Source organism: Haliotis rufescens, unplaced genomic scaffold (assembly GCF_023055435.1).
Source record: "Haliotis rufescens isolate VD_foot unplaced genomic scaffold, xgHalRufe1.0.p SCAF_1, whole genome shotgun sequence".
NCBI classification, from domain to species: Eukaryota; Metazoa; Mollusca; class Gastropoda; order Lepetellida; family Haliotidae; genus Haliotis; species Haliotis rufescens.
Genome location: NW_025963779.1, coordinates 71455540 through 71479871, shown reverse-complemented (window position 1 = coordinate 71479871; position 24332 = coordinate 71455540). Strand labels below are relative to the sequence as shown.

At 41.4% G+C, this 24332-nt stretch overlaps 1 protein-coding gene across 1 annotated transcript; it reads left to right on the top strand.

The window, feature by feature from the left end:
* Nucleotides 1-23653, top strand: LOC124139702 (neurofascin-like). The gene is made up of 14 exons (XM_046506977.2): nucleotides 1-218; nucleotides 1384-1501; nucleotides 2067-2172; nucleotides 7128-7321; nucleotides 7872-8060; nucleotides 8376-8513; nucleotides 9030-9126; nucleotides 11819-12009; nucleotides 12468-12620; nucleotides 13614-13751; nucleotides 14742-15056; nucleotides 15736-15870; nucleotides 17058-17142; nucleotides 22551-23653. Exons 2-14 carry the CDS (start codon nucleotides 1441-1443, stop codon nucleotides 22591-22593), a joined length of 1845 nt encoding a protein of 614 aa, XP_046362933.2. The 5' UTR covers nucleotides 1-218; nucleotides 1384-1440; the 3' UTR covers nucleotides 22594-23653.
* Nucleotides 23654-24332: the final 679 nt, after the last annotated feature.

Sequence of the window (24332 nt, the reverse complement as noted above, 5' to 3'; positions counted from 1 at the left end):
GCTTTCATAAATATGAGCTGGAAGGTTTCAAACTAAAATGCACTGCGCTGGTTAGTCTACTTTCATAATCCGGGATCACCCCTCTGGTCTGCGCAGATGTGGCCATGCTTCCCCAGTCTAACAGGGACTCTTACATGGACCCACAGTTGATCAGAACTACACACCAACTACTGCAAGTAGTGGAGAATATCTGGCATAGAACCAATCAGTACATACAGGTACGTGCCTCTTAAAATATGCCCGTATTCTGATACGTATATAACCGACAGGCATGGTTTACTGGCATGTTCACCCGAAGATATCAATCGTTTATAATGCCATTTTGTCTGATAGAATGTATTTCGTTTATATGGACAAGTATGCTTAATTTCGCTTTTCTCTCCAGGTTTACATTCCATTTGCTTCGTGTTTAGGTAATTAACAGGAAATAACTTATAACGTCCAAAATTGTAACAGATATTACTTCTAGTAATAGTGGATTGATAATAATGAACGAATTGGGAACACATTATAACTGGTAGTGAAGTATAAAGTTATGACCCAACGATGTTGAAGGACGATGGTCGGCGGTCAAACATGCATTCACCCGATCAGGCATTCTGCCTGAGTCTCCCAATGGCAATCTGAGGGGGCCTGTTCTACTCCTTCTGCAGCGCCTGGCCACGTTCAGCATACGTGTTCAATAGGGGAAAGGATGGAAGTTTGCAGCAATTTGAGTCGCCGTTTGAGTTCGATTGTGTAGAACCTGCTTTCGGATCAATCTATCTTGTACTCGTGTCGTTGACCTGCTAAACACAGACTGTGAATCAAGTAAATCACAATTGTATGATAAATAAGATTGACAGAAATATTGGTCCACAGAGATTAAATTACCTTTCCTAAAACTCAGGAATGACACCTTACTCATGTGTCTGGCGCTACTGTGTGAGACAAGTGAAAACTGTAGGATGTGTTTTGGTGTTAAGTTTTACAGACATAAACGTTCGTGCATAGGATATTTGTTGTCAAGTGTGAGTGAGTGTGAGTGAGTTGGGTTTAACGCCGCTTTTAACATTATTCCAGTTATATCACGGCGTGTCAGCTTAATGTGGGAGGAAAGCCCGAAGTGATGCAGGTCTCAGACGTTAACCACTTCGGTGAAACCCACGAGCACGGGTATGGTGCTGACAAACCCAGAAACATAATCGGGGCGAACCAGGATTCGAACCCACAATCATAGGTTTCTGGCGTGCCCAAGGGACGCAACTCTGCACAGCGAATCGCGGCGCCTTAGACGACTGGGCCACCCGTGCCCCTATTTGTTGTCAAGACACATGGTATTAACATTTATATGTCCTGAGCCCTTACTTTTTAATTTAGTATATTATTCAGTGTTTTTTACAGGAAACGTGTGTATGACAGGCCACAAGTGACACAGACCTTCCCGGTGTTTGAGCCACAATGTCGACAATATTCATCCTGTTCTGTTCCCTGGCCTCGCTACACAGCGTCGCGTCTCAGGGTGAGTTTCACACACAGTCAGTTATGCCAGAACTCGTATTCCTGCTGTCGCAGCTAGTTTCATTTGTGTCTAAGCATGTTTTCCTTTAATGCATAATGTTTAGCTGACTTAAACATCGTCAAATATCTTGGAAATATGACAGCGGAATATGACTTAACAATCATATTTTTTAATTAGAATTTTACCCGAGTAACTTCTGATATCAAAGGTATGAACACTCGTCAATATGTGAGTTTGGTTAACATACCCAAGAATCTGTGCCATGAGTATCACCCCACGTTGAAATTACTCAACCGTAAAATGGTGATAGATAAAGGGCCTCGGCATTTAACAGTATTCCAGTTACATCACTCCGTGTCAGCTTAATGTGGGAGGAAAGCCCGAAGTGATGCAGGTCTCATTATCAGACGTTTACCACTTTGGTGAACCCCACGAGCCCTGGTGTAGTGTTGACAAACTGGTGCTGAGATAAATAGTCAAGGCGAACAGGGATTCGAACCCATAATCATATGTTTCTGGCCTGCCAAAGAACCGCAACTCCATACATTTATTTTTTCCGAAATAGGAAAACCGCCAGGCATAACAGATCCGCTGGTGCATCAAATCAGGTTCATCGCTGCCAAGGACAGCATCAATCTCACATGCAAAGCAGAGGGCAACCCTACCCCCAAGTAAGAACATTATTTATATAGCTGAACGCACATGTACACTGAGTGAGTGGGTGAGGTTTTGGCAATTGAGTGGGTGTGTTTTGGGTGGGTGGTTGAGTGAGTGTACTCATGTGGGGAATCGAGCCCAAGCCTTTGGTGTGACAAGCCCACGCTTTAAACACGATGATACCGTGGTCACGCCAAAGATCCGGGTTCGATTCCCGACATGGGTACAATGTGTGAAGCCCATTTCTGGTGTCCCCCGCCGTGATATTGCTGGAATATTGCTTAAAGCGGCGTAAAACCATACTCACTCACTCTTTGGTGTTGGCCCACTGAGATGCCATACACACATTACATCTGACTACGACCCGACGGGACCTTGTTTTATCCCCTTACTGCCCAGCGCCAGGGAGAGCAACAGCAACTACCAGAATGACGCGTCCAGGGCCTCGAACCACCGATAAACAACAAGAAGTTAGACTAAAGTATCATTGTTATATATTTCAAATACAAAAATGAATTATAGAAATCCATAATGTAGGATGTGTTGTCGGGAGGAAGCTGGGAGCAAAACTAGAATATTCTAAAGTGAATTCAACAGGACAAGAAAAAAGAAAAAACTTCAATTTTGTCAGAATTATAATTATTGCAACAGAAACAATTTTCACGTCCGTGTAACATATAAACAAGGATGTTGTATCCGACGTTTATTGACCGTAGATTTCACGTACAAGCTGACCCTTCAGCAGATATGCTGTATGTTCAATCCAAGCAAATCTGGTTTTCTGGGAGTGAACCATAACTAGACGATATATGAACACCTTTGGGACCACCGCTAACTTCAGATAAATACCTGACATAACTTTTAGCATTTCAGTTTTTGTTTACTTCATGATAATAAACGCCCCCTTCTGAATATCTTCTTATCTGTTTTGACAAGCCTGACACATGGGTTGCTATAGTTTCTTGTGCTCGTGAGAGTACATAACCCGCTCCAAAGAACTTCAGTAAATATATTGTGTAATTGGTAGTGAATCTGACACAGTCGACGGAAGATCATATTATAGATACCGTTTCGCTCTGTACCATAAACGTACATCATTTATAGCTCAAATGCTGACTGCAGCCTTAAACAACAAACAAACAAAACATCCTTAAATGTATCGACATGCCTAAGATTGGTTGGTTGGTTTGTTGTTTAACGCCGCATCAGCAATATTCCAGCTATATGACGGCGGTCTGTAAATAATCGAGTCTAGTCCAGAAAATCCAGTGATTGATATCATGAGCATCGATCCACGCAATTGGGATCGATAACATGTATCAACCAAGTCAGCGAGCCTGACCACCCGATCCCGTCAGTCGCCTTTTACGACAAGCATAGTCGCCTTTTACGGCAAGAATGGGTTGCTGAAGACCTTTTCTACCCCGGAATCTTCACGGATCGACATGCCTAGGAAACAGGACCTCTTAGTGATTGTGGTCATGGTTTTCAACTCTGTGAAGTAAGCTGTCTACTGTCATGAGACAAGCACTACAAAATGACTGGACACACTTCTATCTTCCTGTTCACTCTGTACACATATTTTCTTCTTTTTTTAGCATCTGTATTAGATCAGGATTCCACGTTTTTAAAACCCATATTACTTGTAACTAATACAATGTTTCCATAGTTTGTAGCGTTATTACCTATTTTCCCGCCAAATCGAAATATTGGTATGATCTTATACTTGTTGTACATCCAATACATAGTGAAGATCAGTATAACTGGAAAATACTCGGAGGAATACCACTGGAGCATGACTAAGAACAACTTCAATTTAAGATACTGCATTCAATTATTCTGTGTAATGTGTACTTTAATAAGATACATGTAAAGAATAGTAATTTGTGTGAATTATGTGAAAGCGTAGATACCACAAAACATTATCTATTTTATTGCCAAATTGTTTGCCCTTTTATATGTCTTCACTTATAGTTGTAGCCACCAAAATACAAGGTTGGACCACTGCCTAAAATGAAAGTAATTTGGTCCTGGAGTTAACTGATTGAAGGTTTTAAACGTCAAGCCTTAATGTGATTAATTTAGTGACAAAGATAGCAAAGTAGAGAGATTACAGAAACAAAGCGCTGGGGATTGTCTACTAACATGGCTATTAGTTTACTTGAGTTAGTAAACACAATGAAAGAAAATCAAAAGGCTCCTAAAGACTTTACTGACACAACGAACAGAGAAGAGACATTATAGAAACAAATGTATGTATGGCGTAGGCGGCGCTTAAGGAAATCGACTGACATGGTTAATTTAATGACGCAACGAATAGAAAAGAGGTGCGCATGTGTAGTAAGTGAAATATCGACGCATGCGCTGAACGCCTTTTCACTGTCAACTCCAGTAGTCTTTTCTAGTTCTAAAACCAAAGTACCTATGGTAATGCGGGATGCTCTTTCTCGAAATTTAAACAAATTTTTCACCGTCGTTTGAGAAATTTTATCGTCATATATCGTTATTGTCGGTTTCGTTTATTTAAAAACCAAACCTGTTTTCACAGCATGATATAAGCTCTTTGCATTGTAGACAAATGATCTCTGCCCAAACCCTGTCAGTTATGTCGTTGGTATACAAAGTAGTTGTTTCTCAGCAGAAAGGAGGTATTCGTCACCACTCGCATGTTTCCGTAACCTACAAGGCTCGCCCCCCCCCCCCCCCCCCCCCCCCCCTCTCGAAGACCGTCATGCGTCGAAACGGCGCAAGCCAATCAGAATGCGTGTCAGGATATTGGTACTTTGATCAATATAATATAATCAATATAGTCCTTAAAAGAATTTTAGCAATAAGTGTTTGTTTAAAAACTGCAGGAAATTGTAGATTGTCGGTTCCACACCGCATTGTATACGGATAACAGAAATGTGATACATATACTCACCGACGAAAGAAACGCGAATCCCATATAAGTTGGGTAATATATGACGAATTACTCATTTTGAAGAGAATTAGAATGGTTTGATGCACAAACGAACATACTACTATGTTGTGTGAACCGACGCTCATGAACGCATCATATGTGACGTCACAGATCCATGACTCGAGATGCACCATTTGTCTTGTGCAAGATTAGCGTGAAAAGTTTGGAAATCACGTGCAGCATATTGTGATAAGTAGAAAGACGCTCTGTGGTAACACTTGACTGGTTGTTACTTTTGCAGTATACATTGGACACATCTCTTCTTAACGTACTTGCTTCTCTATGTGTTTCTATGGTTCGCGTTTCTTTTGGCGGAGAGTATATATAACTTATATTGTTACTTGAAGCGCTATGTTGGATGATAAATTCAAATGTACACGTGCTTTTGTTTACATTCAGGAAACGGCTCACTTAACTGCGATATCCGTTCATTTGAACTAGGCCTGACTTTCAAGAACGACATTCCGTGTAATATCCCTTTGAAAAATGTGTAAAAGTAATTATCTAATCACCTTTTTCAAAACAAATTATTCACGTACCTATAAAACTCTAATTATGCTATATTGTGTTGCGAGTATTTTGGGCCATTTGCGATTTTTTTTTTAGAATTTCAACTTTCATACTGATTAATAAAATGTATATTGTACAGAAATATTAGAATTTCTCATAGTAGAATATTAACTATCAATAAATATGTCTTTGTCAGACATCGCTCTGGGGTATAAATTGAATGTACTGCAACTTGCACAGACATTCACCAGCAATTGATATTGGAAGCAACGATCAATACGGTCGAGGTGCGATGGTACGCAATCAACTAGGTATCGAGTGTGATCACCCTATCCATTAAGACGCCTCTTACGACAGGCATAGCTACTTGGGAATCCCCACGGGGTTTAAAAACTAACATGGTCTCACTATGCTGTCGATATGTGTTTAGAAATACTTCGCGTCATCTCTAGACATGGTGGATATGGAATTCCGTCATAATTATATTGTAATTAATTCATAGACAATATGCGTACTATTTGTTAACACTGTCCATGAAAGGACAGATTTAGTTCTGAAGTAATGAGTTTTAAAATTGCCCTTTCAAGCTTTGAAAAGACGATTTCAAATTTGCCACATTTAATTGAATATGTCTGAGAAATTCATTGTTACTAATTACTAATGAGTTGAATGGCTTGCCAAATATACTTTTGTTCTAAAGAATATATTAACTTTATATCAGAGAGATTCAATACTTTTACTACAGGACCAAGTGAGCGCTGCTGTATTTAAGGTACGGGAAGAATAAGAGTTATCGTTCTTGCTTGAAGTAGTTTATACGACAATATCGAAACCATTGAGAGGGGTCTACGTTCGGCTTGTCCCGACGAGTTGGTCATGGAATACCTAGGTGGTTGATATACCTGGATAAAGCCATATAAATCAGAAGAGGCTGACTGGTTGTAGCAGTCATATGGTAAGGTCAGGAGATGTAGTTGTGAAAGACGTTGATTTTATTGGGACCAGCCTCAGCAAAAGAAGCTAACGACGCTGTGTAGTCTCTAGATTTGTTATAGTGATGCATATATGCAGGCCACATCTTCAAACTAACATTTTCCATTCAACAAGGGAAGATGCACTTTTATGTAACCACACTACAGTATCTTCGAACCATCCATGACTATAACTCTACATGCATATGCTTGTAAATTCATTTTACCACCAAGCAATGCTATGTCTGGTATTGTACCTAGGGCAACATTAGATAAGGCTCTATGTACCTCCTTTGAATGGTATGTTGCAGTTTCGGTTTATGGTCTAGTATATTGCTAAATAAAGGTGTTAGAATCTACTTTAAAAGGAAGTCTCAACTGTAAAAGTTGTTGCTCCAAAAGAACTTGTCCTTGTTCAAGGTTCTGTGTTGTGCTTTTCGTTCAGCACATCAATGTAGTCGGGCAGGTGGTCCTGCGGTGATTATTACTTTGTGCATGCACTAGGTATTTCAATTCCTTATTTCAGATATGCATGGTACAGGAATGGAACAGAAATTGCGTCAAATCCATTCCAGAAAGTAGATGCTGACACTGGTGCACTGGAATTACCCAGCTTTTCAGGCAGGGAGGCGGGGGACTACCGATGTGGGGCGACAAACAACATCAGCCCAGGGGTATCACCATTAGCCATGTCACCCGCTATCAGCCTGAAAGAAATCAGTGAGTTGAGCACAACAGTGCACAGGGGTCCTGTCGGGAAGATATATATCTTTTATAGATGACCTGTTGTGCAGCATCACTTCATTATTAAACTATTCATTGCCTGGCTGCCCTACGCTGGATAGGTCAGATCATGGTGTATTCTGCTTCTGCATTGTACACCATACATAAGTAGCTACCTGTCACTATTAAGATATTATATATTAGCATTTCACAAAGCCAAAATAACTGACAGTGTCTTTCCTGTTCAAGGTATTTGCTTTGGTGGTTAGGATACGGGTAGAAGTTAATCAACAACAAAAAGGACTAGTTTGAGGAAAGCAACATTGTGGTTAACTAATATTAAACAAAAGGCAAAGCGTATTGATATCGAGATGTTTTTTCACACACAAAAAACAAACAAAAATTTAATTTCTATACACCTGAGTAGAACTACGGGTCGTGAAATTGAAGAACAATAAGCAGTGGAAGAGGATTTTTTGTTAGAACATACGAAAGTACCGGTCCCTATTTAAAAATATCAAACACATCTGTTGTCTGTATATTTAAGGACATGCTACTGGTTGGACTAAAAGCGGCGAAATGGAACTCATCAATGCGTCAGAGGGGGAATACGCCAAACTGGAATGTAATAATGTGACCGCCGGTGACCCCAAACTTCCATTCAGCTGGTTTCTGAAATCATCATCTGATGCTGATCAGTTGCGAGAAAGTAACAGAACCTACATTGACGAGAGAGGTATATATGTCTCGTTCTGTTTCTTCTAAGATAAGGTTACGTGAATTTAACCTCATTAAATCCAGAAATCAATAAGGGTGCCGTATGATCATCTAAAAGGCAAAGTTTTCGATCGGCATGAAATATGGCGGAAGTACATTCGACATTTCAGATGTATTCATTGTTACTGAGCGGTCCTATCATGACCTTGGAAAATACTCTTTTGTAAGAGGTTGCAAATTATCAGAACGTTTGTACTGACTCAACGTCAGCTTTATTTTTGCCAACGTTTCACAAGTGAAAGCAAGGCACTGTATGATGATGTGTTCATTGAAGGTACTCTACATTTCATCTACGTTGAGCCAAGTGACAAGACGAGTGGCAATGATGTGTATAACTGTGCCATCTATAACAGAGTTCAGGACTACATTAAGCTTGGCAATGCCAAGAGACTAACAGTTAAAGAAGTCACTGGTAACGCTTTGTTGCATATCTTTTCAAAGGTCGTAGTGATTCAGGGGTAAGATTTTCCTTAGTAACCTATGTTTGTCGGAAGAGTCAACTTATATTAATCAGGGGGTCAGGCTCGGTGACTTGGTTGAATGTGTGTCATCGTTCCCAAAAGACGTTGATCATGCCATCAACCACTGGTTTGTGTGAACAATACACGATTATTTAAAGGCCGTCGTATTATAGCTGGAGTATTACTGCAAAGAACAACAAACAAAACATCCTTTACCACGACTCATATATGTTGTAGCATCAGAGTTACATAGACATGTAATACTCTAATATAACATCTTGGTTAATTAGAATACATTGTCACTGTGGGTCTGTGGGTTACTTAATTAAGTTATTTTCACGTTTAGTTAGTGGTAATTCATTAACAGATATGAACCAACTTCACATATTATCACCCATGACTTCTGTTCCTCCATCTTGCATGTGTTTTCAAAGTAATGGTATTTTCTTGTCACCTCTCTTTGTCAGGTAAACCAGAAAGGAAGCCTAGGAACCAGTTTAAAACCAACCCTGCGGAATTCCAAATTGGTCATACAGCAGAGCTGGAGTGTGTTTTCAGCGGATAGTGAGTAGCAGTATTTGTCCTGCGTGAATGTTTGCAGTGATCAGAATAAAAGCGACTCGAGGCTTCTTGGTACTGTGGATAGAGTATGTTACTTTTCAAGTTTCCTTTTATATGACTGAAAATTACCAAGTGAAGTGTGTTACTATGCATTCATTATTTCTTAGCTCGTGTTTTACCTTTTCTTTGCAAGGTTATCTTGGAAATACATTATTAAGATGCTCTCATGTCTCTAAAGGCTTCATTTGCTTTGAGGGGCGGTCAGGTAGCCTAGTGGTTGAAGCGTTCGCTCGTCACGCGGAAGACCCGGGTTCGATTCCCGACATGGGTACAATGTGTGAAGCCCTTTTGTGGTGTCCCCCGCCGTGATATTGCTGGAATATTGCTAAAAGCGGCGTAAAACCATACTCACACACTCATTTGCTTTGACATAAAACCGATTTTATGTTTAGATTACAAAGACTGTTTGTCAATGTAAAACCTTATGCCCCATTAGTTAAACAAGTGTATCATTGAGACCCGTCGACATTTTGCCGATGCGACATTACGCTTCTGTTCACTTGTTTGGAGAATCGCTGACATATATTTAGCGACATCGTCGCCCTTAAGAGACAATTCATATATTTTTTTTCATTGAATATCCATTTTTCCAATCACTATTGTTCGTTGTGAAAGAGACCTGTTATATGCATATTGACTAGATGATAGTTGACGGTGCAGCTTTACCTAATCGTGTCAAGGAAAACATGTTTAGGAATTTGCATACATGTCTAAAGAAAACAAAAAGGTTTGAGTGAGCCATGTTAATACAATAATCTATTCCTCGTCTTTCCTTTCTGTCTTTTAATGTGCTAATTATATATAATAACACGTGTAAATCTATGGGACAGGGCGATATAAGTTGTCATAACTTGTGTCCCATTATTTCCGTGTGAATGAAATAGGTATTAACTATCAACTTTTTACATGTACCTTCAAAACAATTGCTATCTTCTGAAAACGAGTGCATCTCCATAATTGTTAATGTATGTGCACAGATGATATGATATTCAACTGTACTTTGGGCCACAAGAACTTCGATTCTGAAATTACCTTATCCAATAATATTATTGAACTTCTATTCTGCATGTCTGTTCTTAGACTGCTCTCAGAACCGCCTCCGCGGTCAAGTGGTAGAGCGTCCGACCGGAGAGCGGAAGGTCCGGGGCTCGATCCCCGGCCGCGTCATACCAAGAGACGTTAAAAGATAGTACTTGTTACTATCCTGTCTGCCCCTCGGCGTTAAGGGGCTAAAACAAGAACTAGTCGGCTCGGAGTCAGTATACTGTGTCACACACACGTGCATGCACGTCGCTATCTAAGTGCAACAATCTTGGACGCGACGTTAAACCCCATTTCACCTCACCTTAACTGATCCCTAAAGGAGATAATAATGCTATCCCTAGCTTAAATCTGGTTTCACCATGGTACTTTTACATAACACGCTGTTGTTCTTTATAAAATGTATCGATGTTTGAAAACCCCAGTGTCGACTCTCCTACCGAGCTTTGGTAGGTAAGGATAAGATATATGGATGAACAAATTCTTTACTACAATTAGGAGCGACGTTTCGGTGTAGGTTCTAACACTGTTATCAAGCAAGAAATATACAGACTAGCTTGACAAGCATACTCGTGACACGTGGTCCTGTGCACAAATCAGGTGAAAGTAAGCCACGTCAGTTGCGGAGAGTCCTTAGATGGGTTACCGCGTTTCGGCAGCTTGGCTCCTGAGGGTTTCCAGGGCTTCGGTCCTGCCCTGAACCGAAGCACATACAACACATGTGGCGTCTCCTTGAACAAATGGCTTTGTTCAAAATGTGCCTCAGTTCACCCAGGAGTGAATGGGTATCCGGTAGGATGAGATGTTTTTAACCTTCTAGCGCCCAACAGGCAGCTTGGGTTGTATACTACTTAGGGAGCTGAGAATGATTCTAGAGTGCATACTGATCCGGGGTAATAATATCGCTTTGAGCATGCCCCTGAGTGGTATGTAAATATGCGCAATCTAAATGGCCTATCACAAGCATATATACAAGGCTGAGTTTATACAGTTGAGTAGATTGGGGGTAGTTACAACAGAGTAGAGAGGCCTGTTATGTACATAATGCGGGTGATACAAGGTACAAACCCTAACAGTCAGTTGTAGAAACAAGCGGATTATACCTGATTGGAGTCTTTGATGAGTTGATTATCATTTTAAGCAGCGGATGTGTTATAGCCTGGATCACGGTTGATTGAAGCCTCTCAAAGAAGTTAGAGTTTAGGCATATGTAATTATAGTGAGTGAGTGAGTTAGTACGGTTTTACGCCGCTTTTAGCAATATTCCAGCAATATCACGGCGGGGGACACCAGAAAAGGGCTTCGAACATTGTACCCATGTCGGGAATCGAACCCCGGTCTTTGGCGTGACGAGCGAACGCTTTAACCACTAGGCTACGCGACCGCCCATATGTAATAAGAACAGCATAACATGCAATCATGACGAGAGTAATAATTCTCATTCCTGGAGATTGCTATAGCATTTTCTATAGCTGATTTCGGTATGCTTTCATGTGATTATTTTCTCTCACTTGATGCCTGTGATGGTTTACACGTGGTACCTTTACACGTGGTAACCACTGGTTAATTAATACATGTTCATTTATCTTTGAAGTCCCCTACCATCGATCCAATGGTTTAACATAAGGAATGAGCCCATCAATCCAGGAGGGAGATACCAAATGGATAAACACAACATGAAACTGAAGATCGTTAAACTAACAGAGAAAGATGAAGGCCTGTACGGATGCAAGGGGGAGAATACTCTTGGTGAAGCTGAGACGACCATCTTTCTTGACGTAAAATGTATTCCTTGTTTTGTTCTTGTTTTTTTCAGTATGACAATCATTATAAAGTTACATATTGCTAATCTATTCTCATTTCTTTCAGTTCTGTCACCTCATTAGCAACATAACAATCACAACATATGCTCATCTTAAGAGTGGCGTAAAAAATGTGACGTCAAGATAGTGAAAAGTACCTTTTGATAAGTGATTGAACGACTTCAACAAATAGACAGTCAAGTTTCAACAAAAATATGGTCAAAGTTGGGCCATGTGTCATACATATGGTGTTTCCAAAGATTTAATATCTCTGATCAGTGAAGTTAATTATCTTAATGTCCTAATTCCTACATACATGAGTGCATTGAATTCAAGATCACATACTTTTAGTGGTGACATGTTGATGGTTTGATGCATGGTTCAATATTGCTGTAGGTGTTTTAGTTTCTTTGAGCTTGCTGGAGTTGAAACATGTTGCAGCTGGTCCTATATGGGAAAAAGCCATCACTAACCTGACCGTACCGGAGGGTAGAGACGCTTCCTTCACCTGCAAGGCCCGACCAGCTATCGACGAGAAAGCCTTGGAACCACCGGTGTGGTACAAGAATTGGGAGAGAATACAAAAACCAACAGGTAAATATCCTATGAAATAACTGTCAATGAACATAAGGTACTATCCACCAAGGCAGTCATTGACAAGGTATAATAATATGTTCATAGTCTGAGTAGAGAGGAAAAGGTGTCATGAAAATATATACAGAAAAAACTAACACGTGACCAATTCATCTAATCAGAATACAGGAATTTCAATGAACACAACGAAAATTTAAATATATAATTCTAAACAAACGATTATTTAAAAACGGCATACAATGATGTATTAAATCATCTTGAAACTACTATGTCGCATCCCATCGCCAGATTATATCTCAGACTGTTTTTTTGTGTCGTATATTCGTCTGACATTAATGAAAAACAAATATTTCATCATAATGTACGAAACATACATGTATGTAGAGGACCTTTTCTAATTCAAAACGTAACAAACATTTCTTCCGCCTGTACGAGTGGCGTCCCCTTTATTCAGTCAGAATGTAGTCCTAAGGGCAAATGCTTTGACGTTACATATGTTATGTTTTGGCCTAACATGCAATTAAATGCACCATAGCCAATAGTATCATAGTATTTCGAAAGTATCAGCTTTAATTTACTTGACAAAATCCGTATCTCCTTTTTTGTTTAACGCCGCACTCAGCAATATTCCAGCTACATGACGGCGGTTTGTAATTAATTGAATCTGGACCAGACCACCCAGGGACTGACATTATGAGCATCGATCTACGCAATTGGGATACGATGCCTGGTCGACCGAACCCGTTAATCGCATCTTACGACAAGCATGGGTTGCTGAAGAACAATTCTATATCGGATCTTCGTAGAATTGAACGTCATGCTTACGTATTGTGTAAGCATAATAGCTGTAGAGGATGAGTTTTGGTTGTGTTTTACTCACACTGACAATGCACAAGAACCTGAAAAGGTACGCTACGACCACCTCATAAACCCTCATGCTGATATCACGACAATGCCTCAGACAACTGACTGTTTGTCCCTGTCGTTCCGCAGGTAATATCATCTTCGGGGACGAAGGTCGAGTCCTGACAGTGACTCAGCCGACAAAACCTGATGACATCATGTGTTTCCAGTGCCAGATCACCAACGACGTCGGCTCCGTGTTTTCCAACGGTTGTCTCAACGTCATCAGTAAGTAGCTCCGTTAACTATTTCAGGGTATCAGGACGTAATAGTAGATGTAAGTTATAAGAATACAATGATTTGTCTCCATAAACGTGTCGATTCCATTTTGTGTGAATTCTGTTTCTATTCATGTGACAGAGTACCATGTATTGAGAATCCCACACGTTTTGATTGGTATACCCTTTTCATAGCCTTGTATGCTGTGTGTCAGGGAACAACGATTTTATTTGGTTCTATTTTTAATATCACATTTCTATTTTCAACTTGTTAGAGTTAGTTCATGATCAGGAGACTACAGTGTGCAACTTTACTACCCTCGACCATAGATGTTTTCAGTCCATACTTTCCTGTAGACGGTTCATTCTTACGCTCTTTGTGCAATACTGGACACACACTGCTGAGATACAAGTACAAAATCTGCTTGTAATAATTGATTATAGTCTCATATCGCCAGCAGTTTATATTTGACAAATGCCTTGTGTCCCATGCAACAAACCCGTATATTGAGTGATTAGCTCACAGACCTAATGCCCACCATTAATACGAACGTAGCCCATTCTGTATTCAGACGTTCAATGTCAGGGACGTATATCTATTTATTACCTACGAGGGCAAACATATCGGGGTTCACGAGACAGCGGTGTATTGTTTCCGTCATTCGAACGCCATTGTTGACGTCATTCGAATCTTATTGGTCGGAATGACGTCACACTATAAACTATGTCATAGCTGAAGATTGCTGACGTCATTCGACAAATTGTAGTTTCGATGCTGTTGCGACTTGCTGTCCTTATAGGTAAACACTTGAATTTGTCTCTGTATGTAGACATCTTCGGCAATAAATAGAACATTATTTTCGCGTTCATGTCATACTATGTTTACGAAACTCGTGCCTAAATTACTGAGATTTAGACACTTGTGTCGCAAACATAATATGACATGAACACTCATATCATATCCTCTATGTATGAAATCATATGTAATCCTACATTCCAGAACCCATCGAAGTGACTACCCAGCCTCTACTTAAACAGGGCATCAAGAAAGGTGATCTGGTGAACCTCACTGTGCGGGGAACCACAGACCCGGGGATGACTCTCAGGTACAGATGGAAATTCAAGAAACACACGTATTACACAGGACTACCGCCACATGTGGTCTACGACGACGTCACAAAACAAACCTACATCAACACTACAAGTCTGAGCGATGAGGAGTACAGACAGATAGAAGGAACCTACACCGGAGTGCTGTACCACGACTTTGAAACCCGCCGTGTAGTTATTGATGTTACCATAGGGCAAGAAACAGGTTTGTACACTTGAAATGAACAATTGGATGTTGTCGCCTTATCTGCTGTGCCAAGCATGTGTCATATGTCTCTCAGATGGATAGTGCGTGGGAGGAAGGGTTCTTATCTCGGCGTGGTGTCCATAGGCCGTGATATGCCTGGAATATTGCTAAAAGCGCCTTAAAAGATAACAACTCACTCACTGGATGTGTTCCCCGAGGTATGTACTTCTGTTGTGTCTGTTGGTTATTGTGCGTTCTGGAGTGGTTTTAGGCCGACGTCTCCAGATATATTCAGTTTTATTATGAATTGCTTGGAAGGTTTCAACGCTGCTTGATGTCACTTTTTGGAGGTTCTTGTAGATGGAAAGAAACTAAGGGACTAAGATGGTGACAAAGCGAAATGTTCTTTTGGCTTCATAAGGCTTCAATGACAGATTAGAGCTATGTACCATATTCAAGTTTGCAGTTCCATACATTACATAATAATGTTGCTATTACGAAACTGTATATTTGGCATTCGGACTGTTCAGATATGTAAATTATTCCTCCTAATGGGTTCTGTTGTATCCACCACGAACCACATCATTGTCCCAGAGCATTAGAATAATTTTGACATCGTCAACCGACTAAACTTATTGATTAACATGATTAATAGTATAACCCTAGCCGTATGCGTTAATCCGTTTTATCATTGCAGCACCGATTGTAGTAGCACCGGCGGCCTTCCCGTTGTGGGTAATCATCCTAGTGGTCCTGTTCGTGGTGCTACTGGTTCTCTTCGTCCTCGCCTTCATCGTCATGTCCAGGAAGAAGGAAGAGGGAGCCTACAAAAGTACATAGTTTTAACCATATTGTAATTCAACAACGCGTTTGTGAGGGGTGCCACCGGTGGGGCAAGATACGCTCACCTTTTGCTTTCAGCAGATCATGAGCTTACCATAAACATGAGAAATAAATTTGTCGGCACACCGAAAACACGGATTCGATCAACCACTTGAGTGCAATGTGTGAAGTCCATTTCTGGTGTCATCCGTCATTTTTCTAGAATATTGCTAAAGGCGGTCGAAAAACGGTCGTAATACCCCACGCGTGTCACTGACTCAATACAATTTACCATGTCTGCTGGTATGAGTATGTAATCACTAACCAATTAAACTGTTGCATATGGGAGTGCTCATACAACATAATATAAGTCAGTCTATAATCGACATGTTGCGTGAACCAGACGAATATGAGGCTTTCAGGTAAAATCGTCGAAGATGGGCGTTATATGTCAATCAAAAGGGAATAAATCCCCACTTAACTTGTCGTTTACAAGTCGTGTATTCTTAACGAAGCCCCCGAGTTTCATCATTTGTCTATGCTGAGTCAACTACAAAGGAAATGTTTGGGCCGAGACTTTAAAACTGCGCCCCACAGGGTTGCAAAAATTAATACATTTCTTTCCGTATCTGGGGTCACGGGTGGCCCAGTCGTCTAAGGCGCCGAATAAAATTTCGCTGCACGGCTGAAACAGGAAAAATCGATTTGCGAAGAAAAATATCAGACTAACGAATAGATATCATGATGCTTTCTTAAACATAAGCGTTCATTTCATCTGTGGTTCAAATATTGTTTAAAATGAAATATCCTATATAACGGACTTAAATGCGAATCTGTAAACCTGGCGAATTAGCACCAAATACGCTTCTATAGTAAAGTGTGATTGTTGGGCGGTAGTAAACACGTGCGCCCAGTGAAATAAAATACAGTTAGGCTAAATAAATATGATTTAGAAATATAAACCTTGAAAAGGTTTAATAAACTAGATGCTGTCCATCGGACATCGTCTAAATGGTTTTAAATTGTTCCAGCCAGCCACAGTAGTCGCACGTAGATACCATGTGGAGAAATTCCTTTACCTCTTCTCAACTAGGCACCAAGACGAACTATGAAACTATGCCTCTATGAACGTGCATATCAGTCGTTGGATTTATTTAAAGATGTGAACAAAACATATAGTATTAAAAACTGTTTCAGTTTACAAGACGGAACTCGATGTGACGTATCTAGATCCGGACGATGATATTCAGAAAGGCAAGTTCCAAGATGTGACCAAAATAGAGTGAGTATAGATACCCAGAACAGAATGCCCATACATACATACTCTGACGAGAGTGAGTTTTGCTACCCAGAATAGGTACAACATCGTCTATAATCACGTCTACACACACACACACACACACACACACACACACACACACACACACACACACACACACACACACACACACACACACACACAAGGTACACATGGACTATTAATGCCACAATAAGCAGTGTAGAGTTATGTGACTTAGTATTGCAAGGATCTGTTGATTGTTGCTTCGAATGACTTAACTTCGCTCTAAATAGGTAGGCTTTTAAGACCTACCAAATCCGATAGGTTGTTTTTCATTAGAAAAATATATCTTGGTGGCATACATGAACTTGAAAAAGAAGATTCTTAAAAGCATTCTCGAATATCAAATACGAAGGTTGCACCTCGATCCCACTGAAATATAAGTACATCATTTCGCACATTTCCGGAACTTATAATTGTAATGTGTGTTGTATTCATTGTGTTAATTCCTGATCCCTGGGACAGAGGGGCTTTCTGAAGATTATGCCTGGGACAGAGGGACTTTCTGTAGAATATCCCTGGGACAGAGGGGCTTTCTGTAGAATATCCCTGGGACAGAGGGACTTTCTGTAGAATATCCCTGGGACAGAGGGACTTTCTGTAGAATATCCCTGGGACAGAGGGGCTTTCTGTAGAATATCCCTGGGACAGAGGGACTTTCTGTAGAATATCCCTGGGACAGAGGGACTTTCTGTAGAATATCCCTGGGACAGAGGGACTTCCTGTAGAATATCCCTGGGACAGAGGGGCTTTCTGTAGAATATCCCTGGGACAGAGGGACTTTCTGTAGAATATCCCTGGGACAGAGGGACTTTCTGTAGAATATCCCTGGGACAGAGGGGCTTTCTGAAGATTATGCCTGGGACAGAGGGACTTTCTGTAGAATATCCCTGGGACAGAGGGGCTTTCTGTAGAATATCCCTGGGACAGAGGGACTTTCTCTAGAATATCCCTCGGACAGAGGGACTTTCTGTAGAATATCCCTGGGACAGAGGGACTTTCTGTAGAATATCCCTGGGACAGAGGGGCTTTCTGAAGATTATGCCTGGGACAGAGGGACTTTCTGTAGAATATCCCTGGGACAGAGGGGCTTTCTGAAGATTATGCCTGGGACAGAGGGACTTTCTGTAGAATATCCCTGGGACAGAGGGGCTTTCTGTAGATTATGCCTGGGACAGAGGGACTTTCTGTAGAATATCCCTGGGACAGAGGGGCTTTCTGAAGATTATGCCTGGGACAGAGGGACTTTCTGTAGAATATCCCTGGGACAGAGGGGCTTTCTGAAGATTATGCCTGGGACAGAGGGGCTTTCTGAAGATTATGCCTGGGACAGAGGGATTTACCTATAGAATATCCCTGGGACAAAGGGACTTTCTGTAGAATATCCCTGGGACAGGTACTTTCTGTAGAATATCCCTGGGACAGAGGGGCTTTCTGTAGAATATCCCTGGGACAGGTACTTTCTGTAGAATATCCCTGGGACAGGTACTTTCTGTAGAATATCCCTGGGACAGAGGGGCTTTCTGAAGATTATGCCTGGGACAGAGGGATTTACCTATAGAATATCCCTGGGACAGGTACTTTCTGTAGAATATCCCTGGGACAGGTACTTTCTGTAGAATATCCCTGGGACAGAGGGGCTTTCTGAAGATTATGCCTGGGACAGAGGGATTTACCTATAGAATATCGCTGGGACAGAGGGACTTTCTGTAGAATATCCCTGGGACAGGTACTTTCTGTAGAATATCCCTGGGACAGAGGGGCTTTCTGTAGAATATCCCTGGGACAGGTACTTTCTGTAGAATATCCCTGGGACAGAGGGACTTTCTGTAGAATATCCCTGGCCATGGGACAGGTACTTTCTGTAGAATATCCCTGGGACAGGTACTTTCTGTAGAATATCCCTGGGACAGAGGGGCTTTCTGAAGATTATGCCTGGGACAGAGGGATTTACCTATAGAATATCCCTGGGACAGAGGGACTTTCTCTAGAATATCCCTGGGACAGGTACTTTCTGTAGAATATCCCTGGGACAGAGGGGCTTTCTGAAGATTATGCCTGGGACAGAGGGATTTACCTATAGAATATCCCTGGGACAGAGGGACTTTCTGTAGAATATCCCTGGGACAGGTACTTTCTGTAGAATATCCCTGGGACAGGTACTTTCTGTAGAATATCCCTGGGACAGAGGGGCTTTCTGAAGATTATGCCTGGGACAGAGGGATTTACCTATAGAATATCCCTGGGACAGAGGGACTTTCTGTAGAATATCCCTCGGACAGAGGGACTTTCTGTAGAATATCCCTGGGACAGGTACTTTCTGTAGAATATCCCTGGGACAGAGGGGCTTTCTGTAGAATATCCCTGGGACAGGTACTTTCTGTAGAATATCCCTGGGACAGAGGGACTTTCTGTAGAATATCCCTGGGACAGGTACTTTCTGTAGAATATCCCTGGGACAGGTACTTTCTGTAGAATATCCCTGGGACAGAGGGGCTTTCTGAAGATTATGCCTGGGACAGAGGGATTTACCTATAGAATATCCCTGGGACAGAGGGACTTTCTGTAGAATATCCCTGGGACAGGTACTTTCTGTAGAATATCCCTGGGACAGAGGGGCTTTCTGAAGATTATGCCTGGGACAGAGGGATTTACCTATAGAATATCCCTGGGACAGAGGGACTTTCTGTAGAATATCCCTGGGACAGGTACTTTCTGTAGAATATCCCTGGGACAGGTACTTTCTGTAGAATATCCCTGGGACAGAGGGGCTTTCTGAAGATTATGCCTGGGACAGAGGGATTTACCTATAGAATATCCCTGGGACAGAGGGACTTTCTGTAGAATATCCCTCGGACAGAGGGACTTTCTGTGGAATATCCCTGGGACAGAGGGACTTTCTGTAGAATATCCCTGGGACAGAGGGGCTTTCTGAAGATTATGCCTGGGACAGAGGGACTTTCTGTAGAATATCCCTGGGACAGAGGGGCTTTCTGAAGATTATGCCTGGGACAGAGGGACTTTCTGTAGAATATCCCTGGGACAGAGGGGCTTTCTGTAGATTATGCCTGGGACAGAGGGACTTTCTGTAGAATATCCCTGGGACAGAGGGGCTTTCTGAAGATTATGCCTGGGACAGAGGGACTTTCTGTAGAATATCCCTGGGACAGAGGGGCTTTCTGAAGATTATGCCTGGGACAGAGGGGCTTTCTGAAGATTATGCCTGGGACAGAGGGATTTACCTATAGAATATCCCTGGGACAGAGGGACTTTCTGTAGAATATCCCTGGGACAGGTACTTTCTGTAGAATATCCCTGGGACAGAGGGGCTTTCTGAAGATTATGCCTGGGACAGAGGGATTTACCTATAGAATATCCCTGGGACAGAGGGACTTTCTGTAGAATATTCCTGGGACAGGTACTTTCTGTAGAATATCCCTGGGACAGGTACTTTCTGTAGAATATCCCTGGGACAGAGGGGCTTTCTGAAGATTATGCCTAGGACAGAGGGATTTACCTATAGAATATCCCTGGGACAGAGGGACTTTCTGTAGAATATCCCTGGGACAGGTACTTTCTGTAGAATATCCCTGGGACAGAGGGGCTTTCTGAAGATTATGCCTGGGACAGAGGGATTTACCTATAGAATATCCCTGTGACAGAGGGACTTTCTCTAGAATATCCCTGTGACAGAGGGACTTTCTGTAGAATATCCCTGGGACAGAGGGACTTTCTGTAGAATATCCCTGGCACAGAGGGACTTTCTGTAGAATATCCCTGGGACAGAGGGACTTTCTGTAGAATATCCCTGGGACAGAGGGACTTTCTGTAGAATATCGCTTGGTAAGAGGGGCTTTCTGTAAAATATCCCTGAGACAGAGGGACTTTCTGTAGAATAACCCTTGGTAAGAGGGACTTTCTGTAGAATATCCCTTGGACAGGTACTTTCTGTAGAATATCCCTGGGACAGAGGGGCTTTCTGAAGATTATGCCTGGGACAGAGGGACTTTCTGTAGAATATCCCTCGGACAGAGGGACTTTCTCTAGAATATCCCTGGGACAGAGAGACTTTCTCTAGAATATCCCTGGGACAGAGGGACTTTCTGTAGAATATCCCTTGGTAAGAGGGACTTTCTGTAGAATATCGCTTGGTAAGAGGGGCTTTCTGTAAAATATCCCTGAGACAGAGGGACTTTCTGTAGAATATCCCTTGGTAAGAGGGACTTTCTGTAGAATATCCCTGGGACAGAGGGACTTTCTGTAGAACATCGCTTGGTAAGAGGGGCTTTCTGTAGAATATCCCTTGGTAAGAGGGACTTTCTGTAGAATATCCCTGGGACAGAGGGACTTTCTGTAGAATATCCCTGGGACAGAGGGACTTTCTGTAGAATATTGCTTGGTAAGAGGGGCTTTCTGTAGAATATCCCTGGGACAGAGGGGCTTTCTGTAGAATATCCCTGGGACAGAGGGGCTTTGTGTAGAATATCCCTGGGACAGAGGGACTTTCTGTAGAATATTGCTTGGTAAGAGGGGCTTTGTGTAGAATATCCCTGGGACAGAGGGACTTTCTGGAGAATATCCCTTGGTAAGAGGGGCTTTCTGTAGAATATCCCTGGGACAGAGGGGCTTTCTGTAGAATATCCCTGGGACAGAGGGACTTTCTGTAGAATATCCCTCGTTAAGTCGACTTTCTGTAGAATATCCCTGGGACAGAGGGACTTTCTCTAGAATATCCCTGGGACAGAGTGATATTCTGCAGAATATCTCTGGGACAGAGGGACTTTCTGTAGCATTTCCCTGGGACAGAGGGACTTTCTGTAGAATATCCCTGGGACAGAGGGACTTTCTGTAGAATATCCCTCGTTAAGTCGACTTTCTGTAGAATATCCCTGGGACAGAGGGACTTTCTCTAGAATATCCCTGGGACAGAGTGATATTCTGCAGAATATCCCTGGGACGGAGGGACATTCTGTAGAATATCCCTCGGCAAGTCGACTTTCTGTAGAATATCCCTGGGACAGAGGGACTTTCTCTAGAATATCCCTGGGACAGAGTGATATTCTGTAGAATATCCCTGGGACAGAAGGACTATCTGTAGAATATCTCTGGGACAGAGGGACTTTCTGTAGCATTTCCCTGGGACAGGGACTTTCTGTAGAATATCCCTTGGTAGAAGGGACTATCTGTAGAATATCCCTGGGACAGAGTGATATTCTGTAGAACGTCCCTGCTAAGAACATTGTATGACGTTACAAGAGATTATTCGAAGATATAAAATCTTCAAATGACACTGAGATGACGTCACTTGAATGTAATAACAGGCGTTTAAAATGTGCTGTTTTGTTTTTCAGGTACACCGAGCTGTATGACGGAAAGAATGATGCAGGTCCTTAGAAGGTCATGGGGTCTACACAAACTTTCAGCTTGTAAATCATGTACACCTGACTGGTGATACATGAAACAAATGTACCATGATGGGTTTCGGAAACATATTGTGTGACATTCAGGTGTATAGTTAACCGATCATAAAACATATTCGAACATTTGCCTCCCCCGATGATAACCCATATAGTACCATGGAATGCAAGTTGATATCCACGTGTAGGGTTATTGAATTCGTCGCTATTACTGTTCGAAGATATGCTTTTTTATGCTAATTTACTGTTTTTATTTTGATTTTTTTTTTTAAATTGTTATGGTGTTAGACTATCATAGTCATTATATGTATCATAATTGTATATACTTCACATGGTTATGCTACGCAGGTCAACTGATTGTCACATTACGCGAAAATTTTCCCATTGTGAATTTCCGCTTCATGTCGAGAAATGAAGCTTTTTAACCATCACGGCCAGTTTATGGCGCCGACATTCCCTAGTTGCTTGTGTACTTATTATGTACATATTCAAAATTCATAGAAAGACACATTTTACTTACAATTACACTTTCAATCAACGTTTCACCATCAAGGCGTGGAGCATTGCTCATATGCATGATACCATTGGATTGTCTGGTCCAGACGCTGGTGTTGGCATGCCGCCGCCGTATGTCAGGGGTATTGCTGGGTGCGGCGTTATTTATCAAACAAGCCCAAATTTGTTAATGAAAAAGTGTGATTGGCGGATGCTACCGGTAGAGCAGGACTTGCTTACTCTTTTCGCAGACACCGTGACCTATTCATATTTCATCACTATTTTGCCTTTGAAGCCCAGTGGAATCTGCTTCGCCAAGAAATCGAGAGTGCTTACTTTTTTGTTTTGACGTTTTGAATTTTATTAGGACGTACTTGTATGACGATATTTCTTCATTTATATATTATTGTTGATTTCTTTGCTAATTCACAAATCTATGTTTCTTGTTTTATTTTAATTGTATGATTTATATTCCAGTTGCAACATTTCCATAATATGTGGTTTCTTCCTTCTTCAATAAAATAAATGTTGCTAAATTTCGATTATTTAGTACTTTTCATCACTGATAATTACTGGCGACTGGAGCAAGAATTTCATATTGGCTCAATTTAATGTTACTTTCTGGAAACGAAGAGATAACAGCTAAACTAGGGAAGCATAGCCATATTTGGGCAGATCAAGGGTTGCTTCTGGAATGTGAGAGTAGTGAAAAATACCCAGTGGATTTTAACCTGACACATTTCCTGTTTATACTCATGAAAGCGACCGTGAAGGTTACAAATATAGCCGTCAAATGGACGCGCTTGTTGGACAAAGTTAGCGAGATACATCTGGTAACGTTACAACTTTGTCAAAACAAAGCTTATTCAATCTTCAAACATACTAAATATAGGCAATGTGTATATAGTAATTTCTGCCTCTTCAAATTTAAATAATATAATCGTTTGTCCTCACCTTATACATATATCCTCTTAAGAGATTGAAAACATAACATGACAAATTAGTTCAGCTTAGCGTTTATAGGAGTAACCGCAGCAATAATCTTAACCATAAAACATCAAGCCACATATATTAGCCATTGTTTATCATTAAAGGTATGGGAAATATATTCCCCCACGGAAGCAGGAACCCTGCGGATGGTACCTTGTGGAATGACAGCCCACGCTTTCCGAAGAGCATGACGTAAATGTTGCAGATTCTGAGGCAATGGTTGACGTTGAC

What these genes read in the sequence shown, in the direction of transcription:
- LOC124139702 (XM_046506977.2), top strand. Translation starts at nt 1,441, where the DNA reads ATGTCGACAATATTCATCCTGTTCTGTTCCCTGGCCTCGCTACACAGC. An exon ending in ACACAGCGTCGCGTCTCAGG is followed by an intron (nt 1,502 to 2,066) that starts GTGAGTTTCACA and finishes TTTCCGAAATAG; the next exon opens with GAAAACCGCCAGGCATAACA. An exon ending in GAGGGCAACCCTACCCCCAA is followed by an intron (nt 2,173 to 7,127) that starts GTAAGAACATTA and finishes TCCTTATTTCAG; the next exon opens with ATATGCATGGTACAGGAATG.